This window comes from Stenella coeruleoalba (genome assembly GCF_951394435.1).
Source record: "Stenella coeruleoalba genome assembly, chromosome: 18".
NCBI classification, from domain to species: domain Eukaryota; kingdom Metazoa; phylum Chordata; class Mammalia; order Artiodactyla; family Delphinidae; genus Stenella; species Stenella coeruleoalba.
This window is the reverse complement of record NC_137164.1, coordinates 63810492-63835777: the sequence shown is the minus strand read 5'-3', so window position 1 is coordinate 63835777 and position 25286 is coordinate 63810492. Positions and strand designations below refer to the sequence as shown.

The 25286-nt window shown below is 39.2% G+C and overlaps 1 protein-coding gene and 1 long non-coding RNA gene across 2 annotated transcripts in view; one reads left to right on the top strand and one right to left on the bottom strand.

Moving 5' to 3' along the window:
- Nucleotides 1-5790, top strand: part of LOC307176739 — a 35125-nt gene extending 29335 nt beyond the window's left edge. Inside the window, exon 4 of the long non-coding RNA XR_013824876.1 lies at nt 5195-5790. This is a non-coding gene — a long non-coding RNA (uncharacterized lncRNA). The remainder of the gene's footprint in view (nt 1-5194) is intronic.
- Nucleotides 5791-5841: 51 nt separating this feature from the next.
- LOC307176614 (ATP-binding cassette sub-family C member 4-like) overlaps nt 5842-25286 on the bottom strand; it is a gene marked incomplete at its 5' end in the record, with an annotated part of 194488 nt that continues 175043 nt past the window's right edge. Inside the window, 7 exon segments of the mRNA XM_079902944.1 lie at nt 5842-7381; nt 7385-7471; nt 8867-8984; nt 19182-19332; nt 19335-19354; nt 20006-20172; nt 20176-20178. Of these exon segments, the coding sequence (XP_079759070.1) occupies nt 7256-7381; nt 7385-7471; nt 8867-8984; nt 19182-19332; nt 19335-19354; nt 20006-20172; nt 20176-20178 (672 nt within the window). The 3' untranslated portion in view covers nt 5842-7255.

Here is a 25286-nt window from a genome sequence, read left to right as displayed (position 1 = left end):
TTTGCCTGGTCATCAAAAAAACATGTGGTCTTGCATTATCTTGATGGAAGATTATGCATTTTCTGTTGACTAATTCCAGATGCTTTTCGTCAAGTGCTGCTTTCAGTTGGTCTCATTGGGAGCAGTGTTGCAGCAAAACCAGAAATCAGTAAATGGCCTTAGGCACATACCAGCCAAACAGGCCTGCAAGAGTTAAGCAGTCTTGGTTATTCTTTAGCTGTTACTACTAACACACACTTGTAGCTAGACTTGTCCTTCACAAAGCTAAACAAAGCCAGTTACTCTCTGACTCCATATGAATTATACTCTGCACCTGGCATTCTTCTCCCCCTACACTCCCCTGTAGCATTCTGCATTTCAAAAACAAGGTCATGGCTGATAACTTCAGGGACACCCGACCTGGTTGCTGAGCCACCTGATGCCAGCTTTTGGCCATAAATTTGCAGAAGAAGGAAATCAAGACCGTCATTAGTTTGAGCCTTATCACCTACCCTAGACCATGGGGTCTTAGCCTATAAAACCTTTCCCTATTCCCCAGGAATGGGGGGGCCACAGTTCTTGAGGTGGTAACCTGCTGTGTCCTCTCTTGGCCTGGTAAAGAATAAAAGCTACTTTTTCTTGTTCTGCTAAAATTTCTCTTTGTATTTCTTTTTGGCATTGGTGAACAGAGAGCCAAGATCGTGGCATCAGCCGAACTTGCTGGAATTAATCGTTGGATTTCTGGAAGGAGCTCATAATAGAGGACTCCCTTCCAATCCCACTATATACAAAACATCACCTTCTTTGGATGAAGACCACCGGTGCCTTTGGTGTGCTTGGTGGTGGTTCATTTCACCTGCCCCACAATCTCTTCTGTTCCACATTACTGTACAGTATCCACTTTTCATCTCCCGTCACAATTTGTTTTAAAAACGGACCGTTTACATTAGTTTCAGTAGAGAATTACACGTGGAAATATGGTCAAGAAAGTTTTTTGTGCTTAACGTATGTGGAAACCAAACATCAAAGCGATTAACATAACCAGGCTGGTGCAAATGATTTTCAGTGCTTGATTTGGATATTTTGAGTATGTCGTCTATCTCTTGCATGGTATAACGTTGATTGTTCTCAATTAATGTCTTGATTTGATTGTTGTCAACTTAAACTGGTCTACCCAACCGTGGAGCATCGTCTAGCAAGAAATCTCCAGCATGAAACTTCACAAACCACTTTTGATACATTCAGTCACAGCACCTTCTCCATACACTGCACAAATGTTTTTCTGCATTTCAATTGCACTTTTAACTTTCTTGAAATAATAAAGCATAATATGCCAAAAATGTTGCTTTTTTCTTCAATCTTCAATATTAAAATGGCTACACAAAAATCCACCAATTTTAAGTTATTTTTTTAAATGCACGCTGATATGACAGCTGTCACAATACAATGTAACAAAATTGTTTTGAATGAAGTTAAAGACAACTAAGCACTACTAGAGCTGACTTACGGAAAAAACTGAAGGAACGTTTTGGCCAACCCATAGATAACCAACAAGGACCTACTGAATAGCACAGGGAAATCTACTCAATATTCTGTGATAACCTATATGAGAAAAGAATCTGAAAAAGAATGAATATATGTATAACTGAATCACTGTGCTGTGCACCCTGAAAGTAATACAGCATTGTAAATCAACTATACTCCAATAAAATTTAAAACAAAACAAAACAAAAAAAGGCACTTTAAAATAGTAGAAAATGTAATTCATAGTGAAAAACCTAAGTCATGAATATCCAGGGACTGAAAAATTATAGCACTGAAATTATCAAAACAAATTACAAGAACTGTAAAATGGAACTTGGTACAGTATGAGACTAATACACTTCTCTAGGTCCAAGTCACATCAAATGGACCAAAATAAATAAGAATAGAGAAAACCTAAATAATGTAATTAATAAAACCACTATAATTAAGAATTAAACTCTATACCTTAAATAGCCAATAGTCCATCTTTTTAAATGCCCAAAGACCATTCACAAAAATTACCTATAAACTAGAACTTAAAGTATTATTAAACACTGTTTCTGGGTGGAAATGGTACAGAGAACTTTTTTTTTTTATCATAAGGCAATGAAATGAGTAAACTAGAAAACATACAAACATAAAAAAATCCTCTATCCACAGGAAATTTTAAAGATCTCTTTCTCAAATAATTCTTAGGCCAAAGAGAAAATGACAACAAAATTGCAGAATCTATAAATAAAAACCTAACTATGATGAAAGCACTACACACCAGAACCTATGGGATATAGCTAGAACAGTATTCAGAGAAAAGTTCACAGCCTTAAAATATTTATATTAATAAAAAAGAAAGAAAACAAATGTATTCAAGAAGTAAGAAGAAACAACAAAATAAACCAAAGGAAGGAAGGAATGATTAAAGATGAAATGCAGAAAGTGATAAATTATCAAGAAGAATACAAGTAGTAAGTGAATGTGAGAGTTCCTTCTTTGGGGGAGAAAACATAAAACTAACAGTTCATTAGAAGGGAAAATGAGGGCTTCCCTGGTGGCACAGTGGTTGAGAGTCCGCCTGCCGATGCAGGGGACATGGGTTCGTGCCCCGGTCCGGGAGGATCCCACATGCCGCGGAGCGGCTGGGCCCGTGAGCCATGGCCGCTGAGCCTGCGCGTCCAGAGCCTGTGCTCCGCAACGGGAGAGGCCACAGCAGTGAAAGGCCCGCGTACCGCAAAAACAAAAAAAAAGGGAAAATGAGGAGTAGGGAATGGAGAGAGCATAAATACTATGTAGCCATTAAAAAGAGATATTTAAATGAAAAATCAAGGAACAACTATCATTTGTTCTTAAAAACAACGAAGGCCATATATGCACAAGTTCTTACTTGATGTACAGAACATGTCAGCAGAACAGTCAGCAATTGTGCTGGGGCTCCATCCTGGGGGAGGAGCTGTGTGATGACAGGAGTCGCAGAGTGACTTCTTCATAAATTTTAAAAACCTATTTAAAAAAGTAAAGTTTTTACATAAAAATAGAATCTAAAAAAAAAAGTGGTTTTAATGAACCTAGGGGCAGGACAGGAATAAAGATGCAGATGTAGAGAATGGATTTGAGGATGGGGAAGGGGAGGGGGGAGGGGAAGCTGGGACGAAGTGATAGAGTGGCATGGACATATATACACTACCAAGTGTAAAATAGATAGCTAGTGGGAAGCAGCTGCATTGCACAGGGAGATCAGCTCAGTGCTTTGTGACCACATAGAGGGGTTGGATAGGGAGGGTGGGAGGGAGATGCAAGAGGAAGGGGATGTGGGGATATATGTATACATATAGCTGATTCACTTTGTTATACAGCAGAAAACACAACATTGTAAAGCAATTATACTCCAATAAAGATTAAAAAAGCCAACTCTAATGATGTAGACTCTTAAATATAGTAAAGAAGTTGTGATAAAATATTTTTATACTTTTCATCTTAAAATCACAAGTGTAAATTAGTAACTAGATATTTTAAATTGTATTCACTATTCCAATATGCCAAATTCTCTTAAACATGACAAATGTATGAAATAAAAAATGTACAGATTTTTTTTAAAAAGTAAAGTTTTTGAATTTTGTAGCATTAGGTATATCATTTGTTTAAAAACTGATTATTAAAAATAATACATTTTAATTATTTAGAGTCTCTAAAGCTACTTAAAAGAACTGTGGATGCATTTTTTTTATTATTGGGAGGGAAGGGTTTAATCTATAGCCTTTTAAAAAATCCCATTTTATATTGTAAAACGCTCTATATTCTCAAAGCACTTAGGCATCTGCTATCTCATCTGATCCCTGTAATAAGTGTGAAGAAGCTAAGCAGTGCTGTAATCCCTGCACTGCATACAGGTGAGGACCCTGAGGCTCAGAGACCTTGGGGGACATAAGGCCACATCGCTGCTGAGTGCCTCCTGCAGCCTATTCAAACTGGTCCAGGCTCCTAGGATATTAGGATTTCATAACTTTTGGGTTGTATCTAGTGATTTCATGAGTAGATAAAATGACACCTCTGTTACACACTGGGAACAAAGAAACTTCCAAAAAACCTCAATCATGTCTGCTTCATCACAGAAGAAACTGAATGACAGGCATTCATCCTTTGTTATGGGCTGAGTCCTGTCACCTTCTATTTTATATGTTGAAGTCCTAACCCCCAGTACCTCAGAATGTGACTGTATTTATTTATTTATTTATTTATTTTAACATCTTCATTGGGGTATAATTGCTTTACAGTGGTGTGTTAGTTTCTGCTTTATAACAAAGTGAATCAGTTATACATATACATATGTTCCCATATCTCTTCCCTCTTGCGTCTCCCTCCCTCCCACCCTCCCTATCCCACCCCTCCAGGTGGTCACAAAGCACCGAGCCGATATCCCTGTGCCATGCGGCTGCTTCCCACTAGCTATCTACCTTATGTTTGTTAGTGTATATATATCCATGCCTCTCTCCGTGACTGTATTTAGAGACAGGATTTTGAAAGAGGTGAATAAGTTAAAGTGAAGTCATATAGGTGGGCCCTAATCTAATATGACTGGTGTCCTTATAGGAAGAGATTAGGACACAGGCACACAGACGGATGACCATGCAAAGACACAGAGAGAAGACAGCACCTCCAAGCCAAGGAGAGAGGCCTTAGAGGAAAACAACCCTACCAACACTTTAACTTCAGACTTCCAACCTCCAGAGCTGTGAGGAAATAAATGTCCATTGTTTAAGTTGCATACTATGTGGTCCTTGTATGGCAGCCCTAGCAAACTAACGCATCATTCAGCTTTATGTATCTAAAAAGTACTTTCTCTATGATTTCACGGATCATCTAAAAGGGTAAATCAGACTGATTCAGCTTGCCTGCACCAACGTTTTCAGAGAAGCAACTATGGGGTCAAGAAAACGTGGCTTGGAAGCACCTCTCCCCAGATGTTTTCTTTTCAAACGAATGAATTCTGTTTTGTTAGAGTGAAAAGCTTGACTTAGGCTAGTCCTCCCTGTGTTACAGCTCTGAACAGTGCATTGATATCTGATGCTTGCACGTTTAAAAAGTTGACAGTCTGACAGCTTGTTCTCCTAAGAAGACTGAGCATATGCAGAAATAATGTCAAGAGGATATTCAACTAGGATGGGAATCAAGATACGTATTTCCTTATGTCTTTCTGTAGAGGTGACCTGAGCCAGTGGCAGAACTGAAATCCAAGAGTGATGTTCTGCCACCCTGTGAACTTGGCCCGCCTTGGCTACCACATGAAAGAAGCAGCGTTCTCAGGCTTGACACAGAGCAGAGTGCCTAGGGCGGAACTCAGCCTCCCCCACCAATTCACCCCCTGTGCTCCCTGGACCAGTTCTGTGACCTTAGGTGAGCCCTGGACCCAGTCTCCTCATCCATGACCTGGGATAAAAGACCATGATGAGGATTAAGTGTAATCATACATGTGAGAAGAATGTACAATAAATTATAAAGGACTACACAAATGTAACTTAACATTAATCTTGTTAAAGTAGGTGCAGGATTACTAGATCAGGAATCACAGGATTTCTAATTCTATGACCTGTCCCTGCTTTTGTATTTATGTTACAGTTGATTTAAAACATATACTGAAAGAACAGATTTCTAATTGTGTATCTGCTGCAAACTAGCTTAACACTAGTTATATATAGAAGACCACCTTCCTTCTAAGGGGCCTTAGTTTCCTCACCTGTAAAATGAGGATGTTGAACCCTATTATAAGACACTTTTTAAATGAAGACTGACACACAGGTGGGGACATCTCTCTTAGATGTGAAATGCCTAAGGTCAAAAGACCAAAAGGGTTTGGGAGATTCCTGGCCATTTTGTGACTGGGTTATACAGGGAATCTCAAATTATTATCAGGTCTTCAGAAGGAAGGTCTCACTCTAGTAAATGAAAGTGCTGTGTGAATTTCAGGCATAAAAAGATATAGGGCTCCAAGGGCAGCTTCTGTATGTTTGCATACAATATAAGTACTTAGGAAAAGTTCAGAATGCAGACTTCATCATCCCTAAACCTAGATATGAACTCCAACTCTGCCCATTCTTCAGCCAGCTCTGTGACCCTGGACTATTTCCTACTCTGTGAACAGTGGAAGGTACTGCTCTTCATTTCTAAGGAGGAAGAATGAGATGAAACAGTGACAGAGGGAACTTAGGCTACATTTTAGATAAACCTTTCTAAAGAATTACTTAGATACTGGGACATGTTTTCTTTAAGTGATAGATTAAATATTATACAAGTAATTTTATGCAGAAATGCAGAAAAGTATAAATGAGGAAAAATGCACCCATAATTTAATGCCCAGAGATAAAGTTTTGATGGGAAGATATCATATACAGTCGGAAACCTCTTCCCATGTGAGCCACGCATCTCAGTGGGCAAGAACACCAGACCTCCCCTCCCTCCCTCCCTCCTTCCATCAACCCCACTCCCACCTTGTTCCAGAAAGAATTACAGGCAGCTGCATGACAATGGCTAACCCTTAAACCAGACCTCAGTTATCACATCTATAGGAGGTACTACCACCTGACCATTGTTAGAAAGGTACGTGACCCAAATGTTACTCATCAAGCACCTTTCTCATGCCATGTACAGTGCTTAGTGCTTTCACACATCTCATCTCTGAAAATACTTTGTAAACCTTCAAGCACCATTCAGACTACAGTGTTAGGGTTACTGTGAATTCTTGATTTGTCCTGATGACAATTTCATCTTCTAGAAGTTACAGGAAGCATAGGGGGGCAACTGGACCTAATTCTAAACAACAAAGAATTAGGGAGAACGTGACAGTATCATGTAGGAGTTTTCTTTACTCCTAGAAGATGAGAAAATAGAAGTGACCTACACCTTTCCCTGGTAAATCTCCCTAGGCCAGAAATATTCCAGATGTTTTTCCCCTCAAACTTCCTGGATGTTCCTTGACAGCACTCGTATCACAGTGTGCTGAGCACCCCTCAGAATGAAACGTAGAGGGTCTGCAAAATGAGAGTGTTCTGTGCTGTATGGGAATCTGAACCCATGAAGTCGAAACACGTGGAAAGTCCAATCTGAAATCTCTCAGGCACATGTGCACATGCACGTCCTGCACCCCACCCTCACCACTTCTGCAGGTGCTCAGCAGACCGACCTTCAACTTGCAGTGTGTTGTTAAGACCCAGTCATGAAGCTTTGTCTCTGGAGGCTTATAATTGAAAAGGGCACAGAGTGCTTATCACCAGACACCTGGTAGAGATCGTGTGAAGAGTAAATCCTGGAGACAAACTTTAATCACAACTCCCTGTGGCAGGCTTACCTGTTCTACTGTTTCAATGAGGGCAGCAGCCTCGTCCTTGCCCAGTTATTGCACCATCTTGTAAAACAGGCCGTCTCTATCTTGCAGCAAATCATATGGCTTATCGTATTCTTCTAGTCTCCCTGAATCCAAAACCTGTTAAGCAGCAGGAAAAAAACGCATTGCACACAATGTTTCACAATAAAGCATTATAACTCAGACAATATTTTGTAAAGGAACAGGAGGGGAAGAATAGAAAAAATCTGTTTGGGTGGTAGGCCTGGCTGGTATTTTAATGGTTTGATTAACTTGTTTTACTAGGCAGATAAAGGCCTAACCTGACCTTTTATTACTATAATGTTATAGGAAGGGAAGAAAAATGAGTTTTAGACTATGATTTCTTTAATTTTTATTGGAGTACAGTTGCTTTACAACGTTGTGTTAGCTTCTGCTGCACAGCAAAATGAATCAGCCATACATATAAATATATCCCCTCCCTTTTGGATTCCCCTCCATTTAGGTCACCCCAGTGCATCAAGTAGAGCACTCAGCAGTCTGGCATTTTATATTCTGCCCAGGGCATTTGGGGTGGTTATCATTAGTTAGTGCTTCTAGTTCTCAGACTCTGAGCTTTAACGGCTATTTATACAGATACACAGAGTTGGGAAATTTCTTGATTTAAGAAAATCAAACTCTATCTAAAATCAGGTTGATGTCATACAAACCAGATGGCAGTGACCTGACAGCAATTGTTAAGTTGGTTTGACAGAATCTTAGTATTTGGGAAAAAAGTAAATGCCTCCAGAATTTCTTTAGGGTTGTGAACTAAAAAATTGCCTGTCATATCAGTGAACAAAGGATGTTGCAGCCATCAAGCCACCACACTACGGCTGCCCCGACAATAAGCCCTGAGGGAACTCAGGATAGAACCAGAATGTGTGCGGCCACCCCCAACAGTGCACGCTGAGGAGACTCAGGATGAGAAAAACACAGGATACTGGCCTCAGATAGCTGAGGTGCACATCAAAGGAATTTCAATGAGCCCAGACTTTGCATCTTCCCATGTATAGAAAAGCACTAAATTCATTAACTTGGGATGTCTGGTTTTCTTTGATTAACAGTCATCTTTTAATGTTCTGACTACCTGGTCTTTTGTTGCAAAAACTCTTACGTATACTGGCTCATCCCCTTGCCTCTTCAGAACCATTTCTCAGTGTTATGAGATGCTTTGTCCCTAAGTCCTCACAATGTCCACCACATAAAACGTAACACTCAACTTCCAGGTTGTGCTTTTTTTTTTTTCTTTTTCAGTCGACAGGGTCCTGGATTATGTTAGTTACTAAGAGGAGCAGAATCCCTTGTGTGAGAGGTTAAGATGCTTCTTCAACTTGGCTTTGATTGTAGTTTATTATTCTGAGAGTGAAAGGCTGGCAAAAAGAGCTGCTACATAAGCAGCATTAGCAGAATTTCTCTGCACAGAAGAAATCCCTAGAAATCCAATTTTTTCTAAAGAAGCAAGTAAGAAACTGAGCTTCAAATTCTAATGCTCACAGCCTGCACAGTACCCGGGAACAGCCCAATCTGAACTGCCGAGGATCTGAATCTGTTTTCACAAGTTATCTTTCTTTGCTTCTTTTTCTTTCTGTCTTCAGCTGTCTGCTGTTCAGCCCTTTTATGCACATTGATATATCCCTAGTTGAAAATTAAAAGGGAGAGGAAGGAGGTCTTAACTCTGCCTTTCTACTTATTAGTGGCTTTGCATAATGGTTTTAGAGGGGAAAAAAGAATCTGAAACAGTTGGCCCAAATGACATAGCTATAAAGATAGTTCTGATGTTAGGTGGTACTTAGTTCTTCATGTAGAATAACTGTATCTTAAGAGAATAATGCAGCAACTCTAAACAGGACACAGGTTGTTCTTCCATATCTAGTACTGCAGTTAATTCCATCCCATGTCATTTAATTGGAAACATTTATTAAGTCTCCTAAGGGCAGAAAAGTGGTCAAGATAGTGGAGTAGGGGGATGCAGAGTTCACATCTCCCCACAACTAGGGCACCTACCAGACTCTGGGGATGGGAGCAACCCCTGAACAACTGGACTACAAACTCCAGTGCTGGAAGCCTCAGGCCAAACAACCAGTAAGACAGGAACACAGTCCCACCCATCAAAAAAAAAAAGATGACAAAAAACTATGTTACAGATGAAGGAGCAGATGAAGGTAAAAACCTACAAGACCAAATAAATGAAGAGGAAATAGGCAACCTACCTGAAAAAGAATTCAGAGTAATGATAGTAAAGATGATCCAAAATCTCAGAAATAGAATGGAGGCACACATTGAGAAAATACAAGAAACGTTTAACAAAGACCTAGAAGAACTAAAGAACAAACAGAGATGAACAATACAATAACTGAAATAAAAAATACACTAGAAGGAATCAATAGCAGAATAACTGAGACAGAAGAACGAATAAGTGAGCTGGAAGACAGAATGGTGGCAGTAACTGCTGAGGAGCAGAATAAAGAAAAAAGAATGAAAAGAATTGAAGACAATCTCAGAGACCTCTGGGACAACACTAAACGCACCAACATTCGAATTATAGGGGTCCTAGAAGAAGAAGAGAAAAAGAGAGGGTCTCAGAAAATATTCGAAGAGATTATAGTCAAAAATGTCCCTAACACAGGAAAGGAAATAGCCACCCAGGAATCTCAGAGAGTCACATACGGATAAACCTAGGAGAAACACACCCAGGTGCATATTAATCAAACAAACAAAAATAAAATTCAAAGAAAAAATATTAAAAGCAGCAAGGGAAAAGCAAAAAATAACATACAAGAGAATCCCCATAAGGTTATCAGCTTATTTTTCAGCAGGAACTCTGCAAGCCAGAAGGGAGTGGCAGGATATACTTAAAGTGATGAAAGAGAAAAACCCACAACCAAGATTACTGTACCCAGCAAGGATCTCATTCAGATTTGACCAAGAAATCAAAAGTTTTACAGACAAGCAAAAGCTAAGAGAATTCAGCGCCACCAAACGAGCTTTACAACAAATGCTAAAGGAACTCCTCTAGGCGGGAAACATAAGAGAAGAAAAAGACACAGAGGAAAAAAAAAAAACATGAAAAACTAAAATAATTATGAAAATTGCAATAGGAACATACATATTGACAATTACCTTAAATGTAAATGGATTGAATGCCTCAACCAAAAGACACAGACTGGCTGAATGGATACAAAAACAAGGCCCATATATGTGCTGTCTACAAGAGACCCACTTCAGCCCTAGGGGGACACACAGACTGAAAGTGAGGGGATGGAAAAAAATACTCCATGCACATGGAACTCAAAAGAAAGCTGGAGTAGCAACACTCATATCAGATAAAATAGATTTTAAAATAAAGACTGGTACAAGAGACAAGGAAGGACACTACATAATGATCAAGGGATCAATCAAAGAAGAATATGTAACAACTGTAAATATTTATGCACCCAACATGGGAGCACCTCGATACATAAGGGAAATGCTAACAACTATAAAAGGGGAAATCAACAGTAACACAATGATAGTAGATTTAATTGATATAGGACATTCCACCCAAAAGTGGCAACATACACTTTCTTCTCAAGTGCACATGGAACATTTTCCAGGATAGATGATATCTTGGGTCACAAATCAAGCCTCAGAAAATTTAAGAAAATTGAAATTGTATCAAGCATCTTTTGCGACAACACTATGAGATTAGAAATGAATTACAGGAAAAAAAACTGTAAAAAAACACAAATACATGGAGGCTGAACAGTGTGGTACTAAAAAACCAAGAGATCACTGAAGAAATCAAAGAGAAAAAAAAATACATAGAAACAAATGACAGTGAAAACACAGTGACCCAAAACCTATGGGATGCAGCAAAAGCAGGTCTAAGAGGGAAGTTTATAGCAATTCAGTCTCACATCAAGAAACAAGAAAAATGTGAAATAATCTAACCTTACACGTAAAGCAACTAGAAAAAGAAGAACAAACAAAACCCAAAGTCAGTAGAAGGAAAGAAATCATAAAGATCAGAGCAGAAATAAATGAAAAAGAAATGAAGGAAGCAATAGCAAAGATCAATAAAACTAAGAGCTGGTTCTTTGAGAAGATAAAATTGATAAACCTTTAGCCAGACTCATCAAGAAACAAAGGGAGAGGGCAAATCAATAAAATTGGAAATGAAAAAGGAGAAATTGGAACTGACACCTCAGAAATACAAAGGATCATAAGAGACTACTATGAGCAACTATATGCCAATATAATGGACAACCTAGAAGAAATGAACAAATTCTTGCAAAGGTACAATTTTCCAAGACTGTACCAGGAATAATTAGAAACTATAAACAGACCTATCACAAGTAATGAGACTGTAATTAAAAATCTTCCAACAAACAAAAGTCCAGTACCAGTACCGGATGGCTTCACAGGCAAATTCTATCAAACATTTAGAAAGCGCTAACACCTATCCTGCGCAAACTCTTCCAAAAAATTGCAAAGGGAGGAACACCCCCAAATTCGTTCTACAAGGCCACCATCACCCTGATACAAAACCAGACGAAGATATCACAGAAAAAAGAAAATTACAGACCAATATCCCTGATGAACATAGATGCAAAAATCCTCAACAAAATACCAGCAAACAGAATCCAACAACACATTAAAAGGATCATACACGATGATCAAGTGGGATTTGTTCCAGGAATGTAAGGATTAATATATGCAAATCAATTAATGTGCTACACCATATTAACAAATTAAGGAATAAAAAACATGATCTTGACAAATGCAGAAGCTTTTGACAAAATTCAACACCCATTTATATGATAAAAACTCTCCAGAAAATGGGCATAGAGGGAACCTACTTCAACATAATAAAGGCCATATATGACAAACCCACAGCAAACATCATTCTCAATGGTGAAAAACTGAAAGCATTTTCTCTAAGATCAGGAAGAAGACAAGGTTGCCCACTCTCACCACTATTATTCAACATAGTTTTGAAAGTCCTAGCCACGGCAATCAGAGAAGAAAAAGAAATAAAAGCAACAAATTGGAAAAGAAGAAGTAAAACTGTCACTGTTTGCAGATGACATGATACTATACACAGAAAATCCTAAAGATGTCACCAGAAAGATACTAGAACTAATCAGTGAATTTGGTAAGGTTGATGCATACAAAATTAATGCACAGAAATCTCTTGCATTCCTATACAGTAACAACGAAAGATCAGAAAGAGAAATTAAGGAAACAATCCCATTCACCATCGTAACAAAAAGAATAAAATACCTAGGAAGAGACCTACCGAAGGAGGCAAAAGACCTGTACTGAGAAACCTATAAAACACTGATGAAAGAAATCAAACATGACAGAAACAGATGGAGAAATATACCACGTTCTTGGATTGGAAGAATCAGTGTTGTGAAAATGAGTATACTACCCAAAGCAATCTACAGATTCAGTGCAATCCCTATCAAATTACCAGTGGCATTCTTCACAGAATTAGAACAAAAAATTTTACCCCGAATAGCCAAAGCGATCTTGAGAAAGAAAACCGGAGCTGGAAGAATCAGGCTCCCTGACTTCAGACTATACTACAAAGCTACAGTAATCAAGACATCATGGTACTTGCACAAAAACAAATATAGATCAGTGGTACAGGATTAAAAGCCCAGATATAAACCCATGCACATATGGTCAACTAATTTATGACAAAAGAGGCAAGAGTATACAATGGAGAAAAGACACTTCAATAAGTGGTGCTGGGAAAACTGGACAGCTACATGTAAAAGAGTGAAATTAGAACACTACCTAACACCATACACAAAAATAAACTCAAAATGGATTAAAGGACTAAATGTAACACCAGACAGTATAAAACTCTTAGAGGAAAACATATGAAAAACACTCTCTGACATAAAGCACAGCAAGATCTTTTTTGACCCACCTCCTAGAGTAGTGAAAATAAAAACAATTAGGGCGGGCTTCCCTGGTGGCGCAGTGGTTGAGAGCCCGCCTGCCAATGCAGGGGACGCGGGTTCATGCTCCGGTCTGGGAAGATCCCACATGCCGTGGAGCAGCTGGGCCTGTGAGCCATGACCCCTGAGCCTGCGCGTCCAGAGCCTGTGCTTCGCAACAGGAGAGGCCACAACAGTAAGAGGCCCATGTACCACAAAAACAAACAAACAAAAACAAATAGGGCTTCCCTGGTGGCGCAGTGGTTAAGAATTCACCTGTCAATGCAGGGGACACGGGTTCGAGCCCTGGCCTGGGAAGATCTCACATGCCGCAGAGCAGCTAAGCCTGTGTGCCACAATTACTGAGCCTGCACTCTAGAGCTCGCGTGCCACAGCTACTGAACCTGCGTGCCACAACTACTGAAGCCGGCATGCCTAGAACCCGTGCTCCACAACAAGAGAAGCCACTGCAATGAGAAGCCCGCTCGCCGCAACTAGAGAAAGCCTGCTTGCAGCAAGAAAGACCCAGCGTACCCAGAAGTAATAAAAAAATAAAATTTTTAAAAAAACAAAAACAAATGGGACCTAATTAAACTTAAAAGCTTTTTCACAGCAAAAAAGCATAAGACAAAAAGACAACCCTCAGAATGGGAGAAAATATTTGTAAACGAAGCAACAGGATTAATCTCCTGAATACACAAACAGCTCATGGAGCTCAATAGCAAAAAAACCAAACAACCCAATAAAAAAATGGGTGGAAGACCTAAATAGACATTTCTCCAAGGACATACAGATGGCCAAGGGGCATATTAAAGGATGCTCAACATAACTAATTATTAGAGAAATGCAAATCAAAACTACAATGAGGTATCACCTCACACCAGTCAGAATGGGCATCATCAAAAAATCTACGAATAATAAATGCTGGAGAGGGTGTGGAGCAAAGGGAACCCTCTTGCACTGTTGGTGAGAATGTAGATTGATACAGACGCTGTGGAGAACAGTAGGGAGGTTCCTTAAAAAACTAAAAATAGAACTACCATATGACCCAGCAATCCCACTGCTAGGCATATACCCTGAGAAAACCATAACTCAAAAGGACACATGTACCCCAGTGCTCACTGCAGCACTATTTACAATAGCCAGGACATGGAAACAACCTAAATGTCCAATGACAGATGAATGGATAAAGAAGATGTGGTACATAGATACAGTGGAATATTACTCAGCCATAAAAAGAAACGAAATTGAGTTATTTGTAATGAGGTGGATGGACCTAGAGTCTGTCATGCAGAGTAAAGTAAGTCAGAAAGAGAAAATCAAATACTGTATGGTAACACATATATATGGAATCTTAAAAAAAAAAAGGGTTATGAAGAACCTAGGAGCGGGATGGGAATAAAGACGCAGACCTACTAGAGAATGGACTTGAGGACACGGGGAGGGGGAAGGGTAAGCTGGGACAAAGTGAGTGAGTGGCATGGACATATATACAGTACTAAATGGAAAATCGATAGCTAGTGGGAAGCAGCTGCATAGCACACAGAGATCAGCTTGGTGCTTTGTGACCACCTAGAGGGGTGGGATAGGGAGGGTGGGAGGTAGGGAGACGCAAGAGGGAAGAGATATGGGGATATATGTATATGTATGGCTGATTCACTTTGTTATACAGCAGAAACTAACACACCATTGTAAAGCAATTATACTCCAGTAAAGATGTTTAAAAAAATATATATAGGCCCAATCCCTGAGAGTATGGTTTGATATTCTGGATTGGGTTTCTGGAATCTGTCATTACTTAAAAAAAAAACAAAGCTTTCAGAACGATCACTTCCTTTCCACAAAGGAAAGAGGTACAGGCTTCCCTCGGAGATACTGCAGGTTCAGTTCCAGAACACCAGAATGAAGTGAGTATTGCAATAAAGTGAGTCACATGAATTTCCTGATTTACACTATACTGCAGCCTGTCAAGTGTGCAGTAGCATTGTGTGGAAAAAAACAATGTACAGACCTTAATTTAAAAATAATTTATTGCTAAAAAATACTAACCATCATCAGAGTCTTTAGCAAGTCACAGTAGTAACGTCAAAGATCACTGATCACAGATCACCATAACAGATGCAGTGATGGTGAAAAAGTTTGAAATACTGTGAGAATTACCAAAATGTGACAAAGACACGGAGTGAGCAGTATTGTTGGAAAAATGGCACTGATAGACTTGCTCTACACAGAGATGTGACAAACCTTCAATATGTAAAAAAAAAAAAAAAAATTAGTATCTGTGAAGTGCAATAGAAAAAGGTATGCCTTTATTTCTAAAGCAAGCAAGAAAAAAAAACTGCCTCAAAAATCAGTTAAAAAAAAAAATCAGAGTTTTGAGAAAGATTTTTTATTGGTGTTTTTGTTGAATTGAAAGCCAACTGATAATCATAAGCTCTAGAACAAAATACAGGGTTTACACCTGTGGTGGATGGAGCACAGAAGACAATTCCCCAGCTCTGAAGCTAGGGGATGCATGTCTCTTGGGTCCTCTGAGGTCTAATCCTGCCATTCCTACCAAAGGAGTCGGCGACCGCAACCAGCTAGGACCAGGATATAAACAAGTGGCCAAGTTTACAACTCCTGGTGGGACCTCCCCGTGTTATCACTGATGAAATCTTGGCCAGGGAGCCCTAAACCGAAGGTCTCCCAACCCAGGAGTGGGAAGGGCAGCTCCACAGTGAAGGACAAGGTCCACCATGAAAAACATCGGTCATCGCAAAGGTGACAGGCTCCAAAGAGAACCCTTGCATTTCCCTTTTCCCTCTGTCTTCCCCATTCACCCAGATGGTCAGTCTCCACACCCAGAAACCAGTATCAACTCCTCTCTCTTCCCTTAGATCCCACGTTCGATCCATCACACAGTCCACTTGCTCCACTCTGTTATCCACCCCAAATCCAACCATCTCACCATTTCCACCGCTAGCACCTTAGTCTAAGCCACCAACAGTCGAGAAAGGGCACAACTGTAAGAGAGAGTGAACACTGCATTTGGAGAAATGAAAGACCATCAATGTGGTTTTAGCTCTAAAGGAAAGAGCTGAGAAGGACAAAACTAGAAAGGTGGGGAGGGACCAGGATGTAAACTGCTTTGTAAAACCATGTTAAAGATTTGTTCAAAGACACTGACCAAGAGAGAAAAATTTGAGGCTATAGAAATTTACCAGAAGATACTGGTAAGTAAAGCATTAAACAAATGGACATATTTTGATAACGGCAACAAAGTTGATTGATTCACATCTATGGACGTTCACACCTGTGGATCAAGTGCTGATGGATAAAACTTAGGACTGAAGAGCTGACACATCTGCCAGGTTTTGTCCTGCCTCACTGTTTCCCTAACTGACCATATATTGCAAGGTGACTGCAATACCAAAAGCCAAAAATAAAACTCCAGGGTACATTTAGGAGAAAAGAATTTATTTGAATGGACCCCTAACTGAGCTAGAGATCAAGCCATCTTTCTGCTGCTGCCTCTAAAGCCTGGCAAGGGGCTTGAAACAGGTAGATTTCACAGCATCATTCGTTTATTGTGGAAGGAGGACACTTTTGGGGATAGTCTGAGACAATGCTGCAATGCTGAGAGCTAAGAACAAAGTGATGGTAAAAAGTAGAACTAAAATGTTACTTTTCCAATTAGCATTCATTCATGACCACAAAATAAGAGGGACTTCCCTGATGGCACGCAGTGGTTAAGACTCCATGCTCCCAATGCAGGGGGCCCAGATTCGATCCCTGGTCAGGGAACTAGATCCCACATGCTCTGCATGCCACAACTAAGGAGCCTGCATGCCGCAACTAAGGAGTCAGCGAGCCACAACTAAGGAGGCCTCCTGCCGCAACTAAGACCTGGTGCAACCAAATAAATAATTAAAAAAAAAAAACACAGAAAACGAGGGACTAAGGATGCCTGATGCTAAACGTTTCTGGAATTTAAGAGTCACTGTCCTGCAATCTTGGAATGTTACCTGATCCCTCATGAAAGTCTGCAGGAGAGGCCTGCTTCCTACTGTGATGTCCTATTCCAGATGACCAGACACACTGCTTGGAGCCCAGAGCATCCCTTTGGTTGGGCATGCCCCACTCCTGTCGTCTGCCTCCCCAGAGCTCACTCCTGTGCACGTCCAGCTCGGGGGAGGGAGGCTAACGGCACTGCTTCAGTGCTGACACTCTGCTATCTACTCAATGCCCCCACTGATGATCCCATCTGACAATGAATGTGAAGTAGGATGGGAGGTGATATTCCAGAAACGTCCTAAGAAGTCAAGAGAGATAGTACCATTATCATTAAACATAAGGAAGTTTGGGTATTACTGATTATTACCTGTTTTTTTTATGGACCATCAAATTCACTGGTTAAATAACTTCATCTGTTGCCTCCTATGCATTATATGCAGGCATTCTTTATCTATTTCATTACTAATCAGCATCACTGGATACTGTGGTGTCTCCTGACAGTGGTTATACCATCCATAAGATGAGTGAAATCAGCTCACTGTCACGGGCTACAGGTTAACCTTAAAATACCCTGCATTCCTTGAGATTATACGCAGCCAAAGGTTTTTTCCTTTAAGGGATGATTCCCTTATCATTTTATGAAGCCACACCCTAACATTTATTGAAACTCAGCAGGGAAAGAACAAAGAAAGAAGATGAAAATGAGAGAGAAAAGTAATGGAGGAAGGAAGGAAATATTAAATTACTAAGGAAGAAAAAGCCAATCAAACCTGGAAGGAAGATACTAGACAGATATCCAGAGGCCCAAGCTTTGTGTGCAGAGTCCAGATTTACTGTGTGAGACTTACTAGTTGTTTATATGCAGTATCTCAGCCCCTGATCCACTTTTGTTTCTGTACTCTCATCTGTGATGCAAAGGCTGGGTCTCTGCAAATCTCATGTCAGAAGACCTTTGGCCAGCTGGCCTCTGTTAGGTTTTGTCAGTAGGGGGCACTAGAGGGAGACTGAAGGTGGGAATCAGAGCTAATGGTCTACCTGGTTTCTGCTGCTCCTGCAGCAGCATCTCAGCAGTGGGACCTGACTCCAGCTCTCAGCTTCTATTAGCATATGGAGAACTAGCCTCATTGTGCTCCCTCACAAATATGGCCAGCAACTAGGCAGTGACCTCTCCTTGGAAGTCTGAGCACTGACTCTTTAGAGCCTCTTTTCTGAGTTCTTAGTTCTGGAGATCTGTCCTAGGACACAGTAGCTGCTTCCTAAAATTATTACCCCAGTGTTTCATTTTTCTAGCCCTCCAATTCCTGTGTAACAAATTTCCTATATTAAATCCTTCCTGTTGAAATACTTTGTTTTTCTCACTAGGCCCTTTCTTCTCATGGACTCCCCTCTGACAGCAACAGCTGAGAAATTCTGCAACATTAGCCAACAACCTCATGGCAGTCTAAATGAAAGGCTAATTTTTTGATTACGGGAATCCAAAAATGCTGAAACAATTGTGACACAGCCAAGATGACCATCTTCTCCCTCTCTGAAATGTGAAGCCATAAGTTGGGTTTGGAATATTTTCATGGTTGGCCATCTTAAAAAAATGACAATTTAATAAACTTTAACTCATTATGGACCAGAGACGTATGTCTTTTATTATCTACATCATCGACCAGAGACATTTCAATATTCACTTACATAACAAATCGCCAGCCACAGGTGTTAATTTCTGCAAAAATCCCCCAGTAATGTGTTAACATGAAAATATGAAATTACTGGATATATTATTTAATAGCACATTGTGAAAGTATAGTTAAGTACTTGAGTTATTGTCAGGAATGAGAGGAGAAACTAAGAGAAAATTAAATTATTGGGGGTTCCTTCCTATCAAGTTTTACAAGGAAGGATGTGTTGAAAAATTGAACATAAATGGAAACAAGTGAAATTCCACAGGTGAAGGTCTTACCATTATCCTGTCGCTGTCAATAATGGTGGTCAATCTGTTTGTGATGGTTAGCACAGTGCACTGAACAAATTTCTCATGGACTATTTTTGTATTAACTCATCAGTTCTGGAATCAGAAAAGTTGATTTAGTTCAGTATAGACAGGAAAAGTGGACTTAAGACTTTAAAATATCATGATATTTTATAATGTTTTTAAAATCAATATTTCAAGACATAATCTTGTTCCTAAAAAAACTAAGTATAAAAAGTCTTAGGGCTTCCCTGGTGGCGCAGTGGTTGAGAGTCTGCCTGCCTATGCAGGGGACACGGGTTCATGCCCCAGTCCGGGAAGATCCCACATGCTGCAGAGCGGCTGGGCCCGTGAGCCATGGCTGCTGAGCCTGCGCGTCCAGAGCCTGTGCTCCACAACGGGAGAGGCCACAACAGTGAGAGGCCCGTGTAACGCGAAAAAAAAAAAAAAAAAAGTCTTAGAAATTTACTATTTTTCATAAAACAATGGAAAATAGTTTTCCCTCAAAATTGCTTGAAACTATCAGGAGCTGGATTTAGGAATCTAGCTCTCATAGGATGTCTAGTAACAACATTAACACCATATAACATGCTTTGGTTTCTTCTTTTGTTTTCTGGAATTAATGTTAACAAGAGATATCTTTCGGGCAAAGAGAACACTTAGAAACATTTCTCGGCATCACTAAATGTTTTCCATTTACAACACTTAAATTTTGGATACCAGGTTTCATGGACCTCAGCTCCATACCTTGGGTCCACATTTGATGTGGCTTTGTCAATAATCAATATCTGACTTTTCCTGAGAATAGTCCTAGCAAGACACACCAGTTGTCTCTGTCCGGCACTGAAGTTCAATCCTGTTTCTGCTAATTCAGTATCCATTTTGCCAGGAACACTTTTGATGGCTTCTTTAAATTATACCTGTGGATACAGAAAGAACATTTTTCCTGAACAAACTGCTACTGAAGCAGACAGTCCTCTTAGACATTAGAGCTTTGAAGTCCTCATGACTTCTTACCTATCTTACATGTACAGCCACGTGATGGGGAGAGCTATTTCCAATTAGCATTCACTGAGAAAGATGTAGAGTCAAGTCAGGACAGGAAAATATCAGTGTACCCCTTCCCTGCCACATGACACCTACCAGAAACCCCACCTAAGGATTAGTTAAGGAAGTTTCTCAAAAAATGAAGCTATTTCTCCCAGTGTGGTTTAAATGGAAAAGTTAAAAGGATTTTATGGTTGAGTCAAGTTTACCAAAGTACATTTTGCATATGGGTTGGTACATTAAAGGGAAACTTTAAAAATATATATATATATATATATATATTACAGGAAGTATGGTTCTTTTAGATATAATCTTCTCAGCACTTTACAATTTTGGAAGGTCTAAAAGTTTAAAAAAATACGAATTCAAACAATGGCAAACTGCACCTCATACATTAGTAATCCTGGAGCCTATTCTGGTAATGGTTCTTTCCCAAGTTTAATCTCATAAATACTGGACCAGTTAAGTGCATTTTCTTCAATGTCAAAAATGTCTTGCAGTGAATGAAAATCCATGAAAAACAGGATACAACATAACATCTTATTTCCCCCAGACTATGGGTATAGATGGTGTTTATATTAATGTATCTTCATAAAACTGTAATCGTAAGATAAAAAAGAAAAGCAAGCTTTCAACTTCCGAGGTTAATCTGAAAGTACATTGGGTGGTAGGGATTAATTCAACGAATATTTATTTTGGAGAAGTACTACAGAACAAGAACCAAACTCAGGCTATATTTGAAGTTAAAGAACAAAGAGTAAATACATTTCAAATTAAGACACCAACAGATTGATGAGTGATGGCCAATGATCAGGGACACAATTATAGTGTCAAATAACAAAACACCGAGGGTGAGTGGGCAATATTTATATTTTCGTGGTATCCTAAATGCTGGAGCACTTCTATGAATGTGATCCCAAACTGTGCTCCTGATGAAGTCCAATCCCAAGAAAGGGGAATTCAGAGTTAGGATTAAATATGGTATTCGTATTTAGTGACTGCATGAAAAGTACAAAAATCTAAAGGGTAAGATTTGTATTGTGGTGCAAGTGGGTTGGTGTTTCTTAAAACTGACATCCTGACTTTGAAGAAATAATTTTACACTTGCCCCTTACTGGGATGGCATCTCATCACTAATCTGGTTTTTTACTTTCCTTCCAGTTGTCCATATTTGCCTCATGAGGAATAAGGGTTGTGAGAAGCAGTGTTTTTCAGAAAATACTGTTTTCTGAGATTCTGTCTTCATTTATGAATCAGGGATGGTTATGAGAATAATAAGAATATGAAGGCTTTCTATAGTATAATCATATATTCAAGTTATTGGGTTGGCCAAAAAGTTCATTCGGTTAACGAATACATCATTCAATAAAGGTCTTGGTGAACATGAAAAATGTCTTTTATTTTTACTTAAAACTGAACTAACTTTTTGGCCAACCCAGTATAATTTAGTATTAGAATGGAAAAAAACACAATAGAGGCAGTAGACAGTAATAACTAGGAGTTACAACTGGAGAATCTGAAAACAGATAATAGTGTGATATTACTATTAAATTTCTTGATTTAGAAAACTGTTATGTGAGAGAATGTCCTTGTTCTTGCAAGGTGTATATTTATGTATTTAAAGGTGAATTGCAACTTTTAATAAACATTTCTACAACTTACAAGCAGTTCAGCAAAATGTATGGAAGAGAGGAAGCAAATGTGGAAAAATATTAACAGCTGGTGAATCAAGGTGAAGGTGCATATGTGTTCATCATACTACTCCTTCCATGTTCTTGTGGTCTGAAAATTTTAAAACAAAAAAATTGGAGCCTTGCAGCCAGACAGCCTGGGCATAAGTCCTACCTGGCTCTGCCGATTGGGCAACTTCCTGAAGTTTATCTTAGCTTCCTAAACTCTAAATAAGACTGTAGTATAATAAAGGTGTTTACCTCCTAACATTGTCAGAGTATAAAATGAGTCATTATGTGTAGAATTTACAACAGTGATGGATACAAAGAGATCAACAGATATTGCCCATTATTAATAATGCTGTCAGCTAGCCCCTCTTCCTATTCTGCTTTATTTTTCTCCTTCGCAAGTATCAGCACTGAGACTTTGTTACATATGCATTGGCTTGTTTTCCATCTTCTCCAGGAGAATTTAAGTTCCAAAAGGGTAGAGACTTTGTTTCTTTTAATGACTGTGATAACCCCAGAATCTGAAACAATGGCTATCTAGAAAGCTCTCAGTAGATATTTGTTGGCTGTATGAATGAAGCCACAAGTTCATCTCTTCTTGTGACATGTCTGTTCCTATAAATCAGAAAATAAATCCATATAAATAGATAATTTATATATAACACTATTTTCTTATTAAATATAAGTATAAAAGGAATATATTATTAAACAATTAACTGGCTCCAAGATATCATAACATCATACTTTAAACTGTGGAAAGAACTTAAAAAAGTTATAATTTAAGGAAAATGGAGCATACAATACTATTAAAAACTATACAACTCAGTATAGAATACTTCAGATCTTTTTTGAGCTTCGGAAAATAATAAACTATAGCAAAACTGAAAGATAACAAACTGAACTTATGGGGGCTTCCCTCGTGGTGCAGTGGTTAAGAATCCGCCTGCCAATGCAGGGGACACGGGTTCAAGCCCTGGTCCGGGAAGATCCCACATGCCATGGAACAACTAAGCCCGTGCGCCACAACTACTGAGCCCGTGCCCTAGAACCCACGAGCCACAACTACTGAGCCCACGTGCCACAACTACTGAAGCCCATGCGCCCAGAGCCCATGCTTCACAACAAGAGAAGCCACCGCAATGAGAAACCCATGCACCACAATGAAGAGTGGCTCCCGCTCACCACAACTAGAGAAAGCCCGGGCGCAGCAACGAAGACCCAATGCAGCCAAAAATAAAATAAATAAAATGTTAAAAATAAATATATAAATAAACTGAACTTATAGGGCACCTTATTTCTATCGTCATAAACATTTTCAAAGTAATCTGCGTGTACTGTATCTACCAACCAGGTGCCAACGCCCCTCATAGGAAGTTAACACAGATGTCAGATGGTTTCCACATTTTATGGAACCTTCTTTTCAAAAAGAAAGGCTGGTGTGGGCTGGAAAGAGAGAGTGCAATGCAGTCAACAGATGGGGAAGAGATTTTAGGAGAGCAGAGCCAGCAGTAAATGAAGTAAAAGGAGAGCCTGCTCACCTAAATACAAGGTCCAGAGAAATGGAAATGTGACCTGTCGCCAAAGCCAGGACTGAATCACGTGGTTCCTGATGCACAGGCCGCAGATTTCTGTATCTTGGTTTTCAGTATGATGAGACATACTTGAGTCCTAACAGAGGATCAACGTGTCAACATAGAACATAACTGGGTGATTTCTTCAGTTTTGACATGACATAGCACTCTCAATTGTAAATCCCAGTATCTAAGCTGTTTTGTTTTTGTTTTTTAATAGAAGCAACACATCGATGATTCATTTCCAGAGTTTTATCTACTGTGATCTTTTAACCTTTGATAAAGTACTTCATCTTCTTCACTCACTACTTACGCTATATTTGTAGAGCTGCCCTTGCTTTTTAGGTGCCCTAATTGGCACCAATTTCTGATGAACTTTCTTCAGTTTACAGTCAGCTGGCTATTCTTCAGTATAAGAAAAACATATTTCAGCATATTTTGAAAAGTAACCAAGATGAGACGGGCACCATTATTAGGACTGTCTCCCTTCTGAATGTCCATCTCCACCAAGGGAGAAGGAGGAGACAGAACTAAGAGGACCTAAAAAAAAATTTTTTTAAGCATCTTTTTCTTTTAATTGAAGTTCTTAAAGAGGAAAACATAGTGGTGCCCTCTCACTTGCAGGCCAACTCTATGAGTTTGGGTTCACATGTCTAGTTTGGCATCATTTATTAACCAATGACTGGAGTTTTTAGTTCACTTAAAAACCGACCTCATTAAAAAAAAAAAAAATTGACCTCATTGCTTTAGTGCAACGTCTTAGAGTGAGAAATCATCCCATCATTCTGTTTCTCTGGGAATTATTTCTTTATGACATATTTGTATGTTTTTCAATAAAAGATGTGGTAGGTTTTATTTTAAAAAGTCATAAAGAAACAAGTCCTAGACAAAATGATGGGATGATTTCTCACTCTAAGACATATCAGTAAAGTAATAAGGTCAATTCCGGAAGCAATACATAGAAACCACACACTTCACTTTGTGAAATAAACTCATGTTTCTCTCTTTTTACAGTAAGTTCCAAATGTAGTTTAAATAAAGGTAGATCTCAGTGTTGTCTACCACTTCCACCACCTCATCATTTTTAGAATTGAGAGGCTACTAAACTTTATCTAAAGTTTGGCTCCTACAGATGAATTAAGTATAAGTTAGGGCCAAGTTCTAAGATAGTTTTTTACAGGATTTGTCTCCCAATTAACATTTCCTCTCTATCCAAAATTCTAGAGTAATTTTACTACCTGAGACTCTGTTAAGAGAGATCTCGAGCTTGGAAACAAATAGGAAAATAATTTACCAGTACTTCCAGTTTTTTTTTTTTTTTTTAAGATGTCACAGTTTCACCATTAAATCTGTTTTGTGAGTTCAAGAGCAGTGGATCATCCTTCTTTCTTTATATTTAATGGTTAACTGCTCTCCCCACCTCTTCTCTTCTAGAATTTCACTGTAGAAAGACTCGTAAGCTTAAATGAAATCAGAGGTCCACTGCTTCTCAAGTAGGAGAAGGTGAAGCAATCAGCCTGATTTAGGAAAATAAAGTCCCCACAGTTGCTGGAAAGAGGGGTGGTTTGTAAAGACTCAGTGCCGACATGCCTTCAGAAACCAGAATTCCCTGCAGGAAATTGTCAGGCCTCAAAATCTGCTTGCTCACAGTCAAAGCTCATCTATATATAACAGATTTCGGAGCTTCCCTGGAAGGGTGACACTAAATGACAAACACACCAATTCAAAACA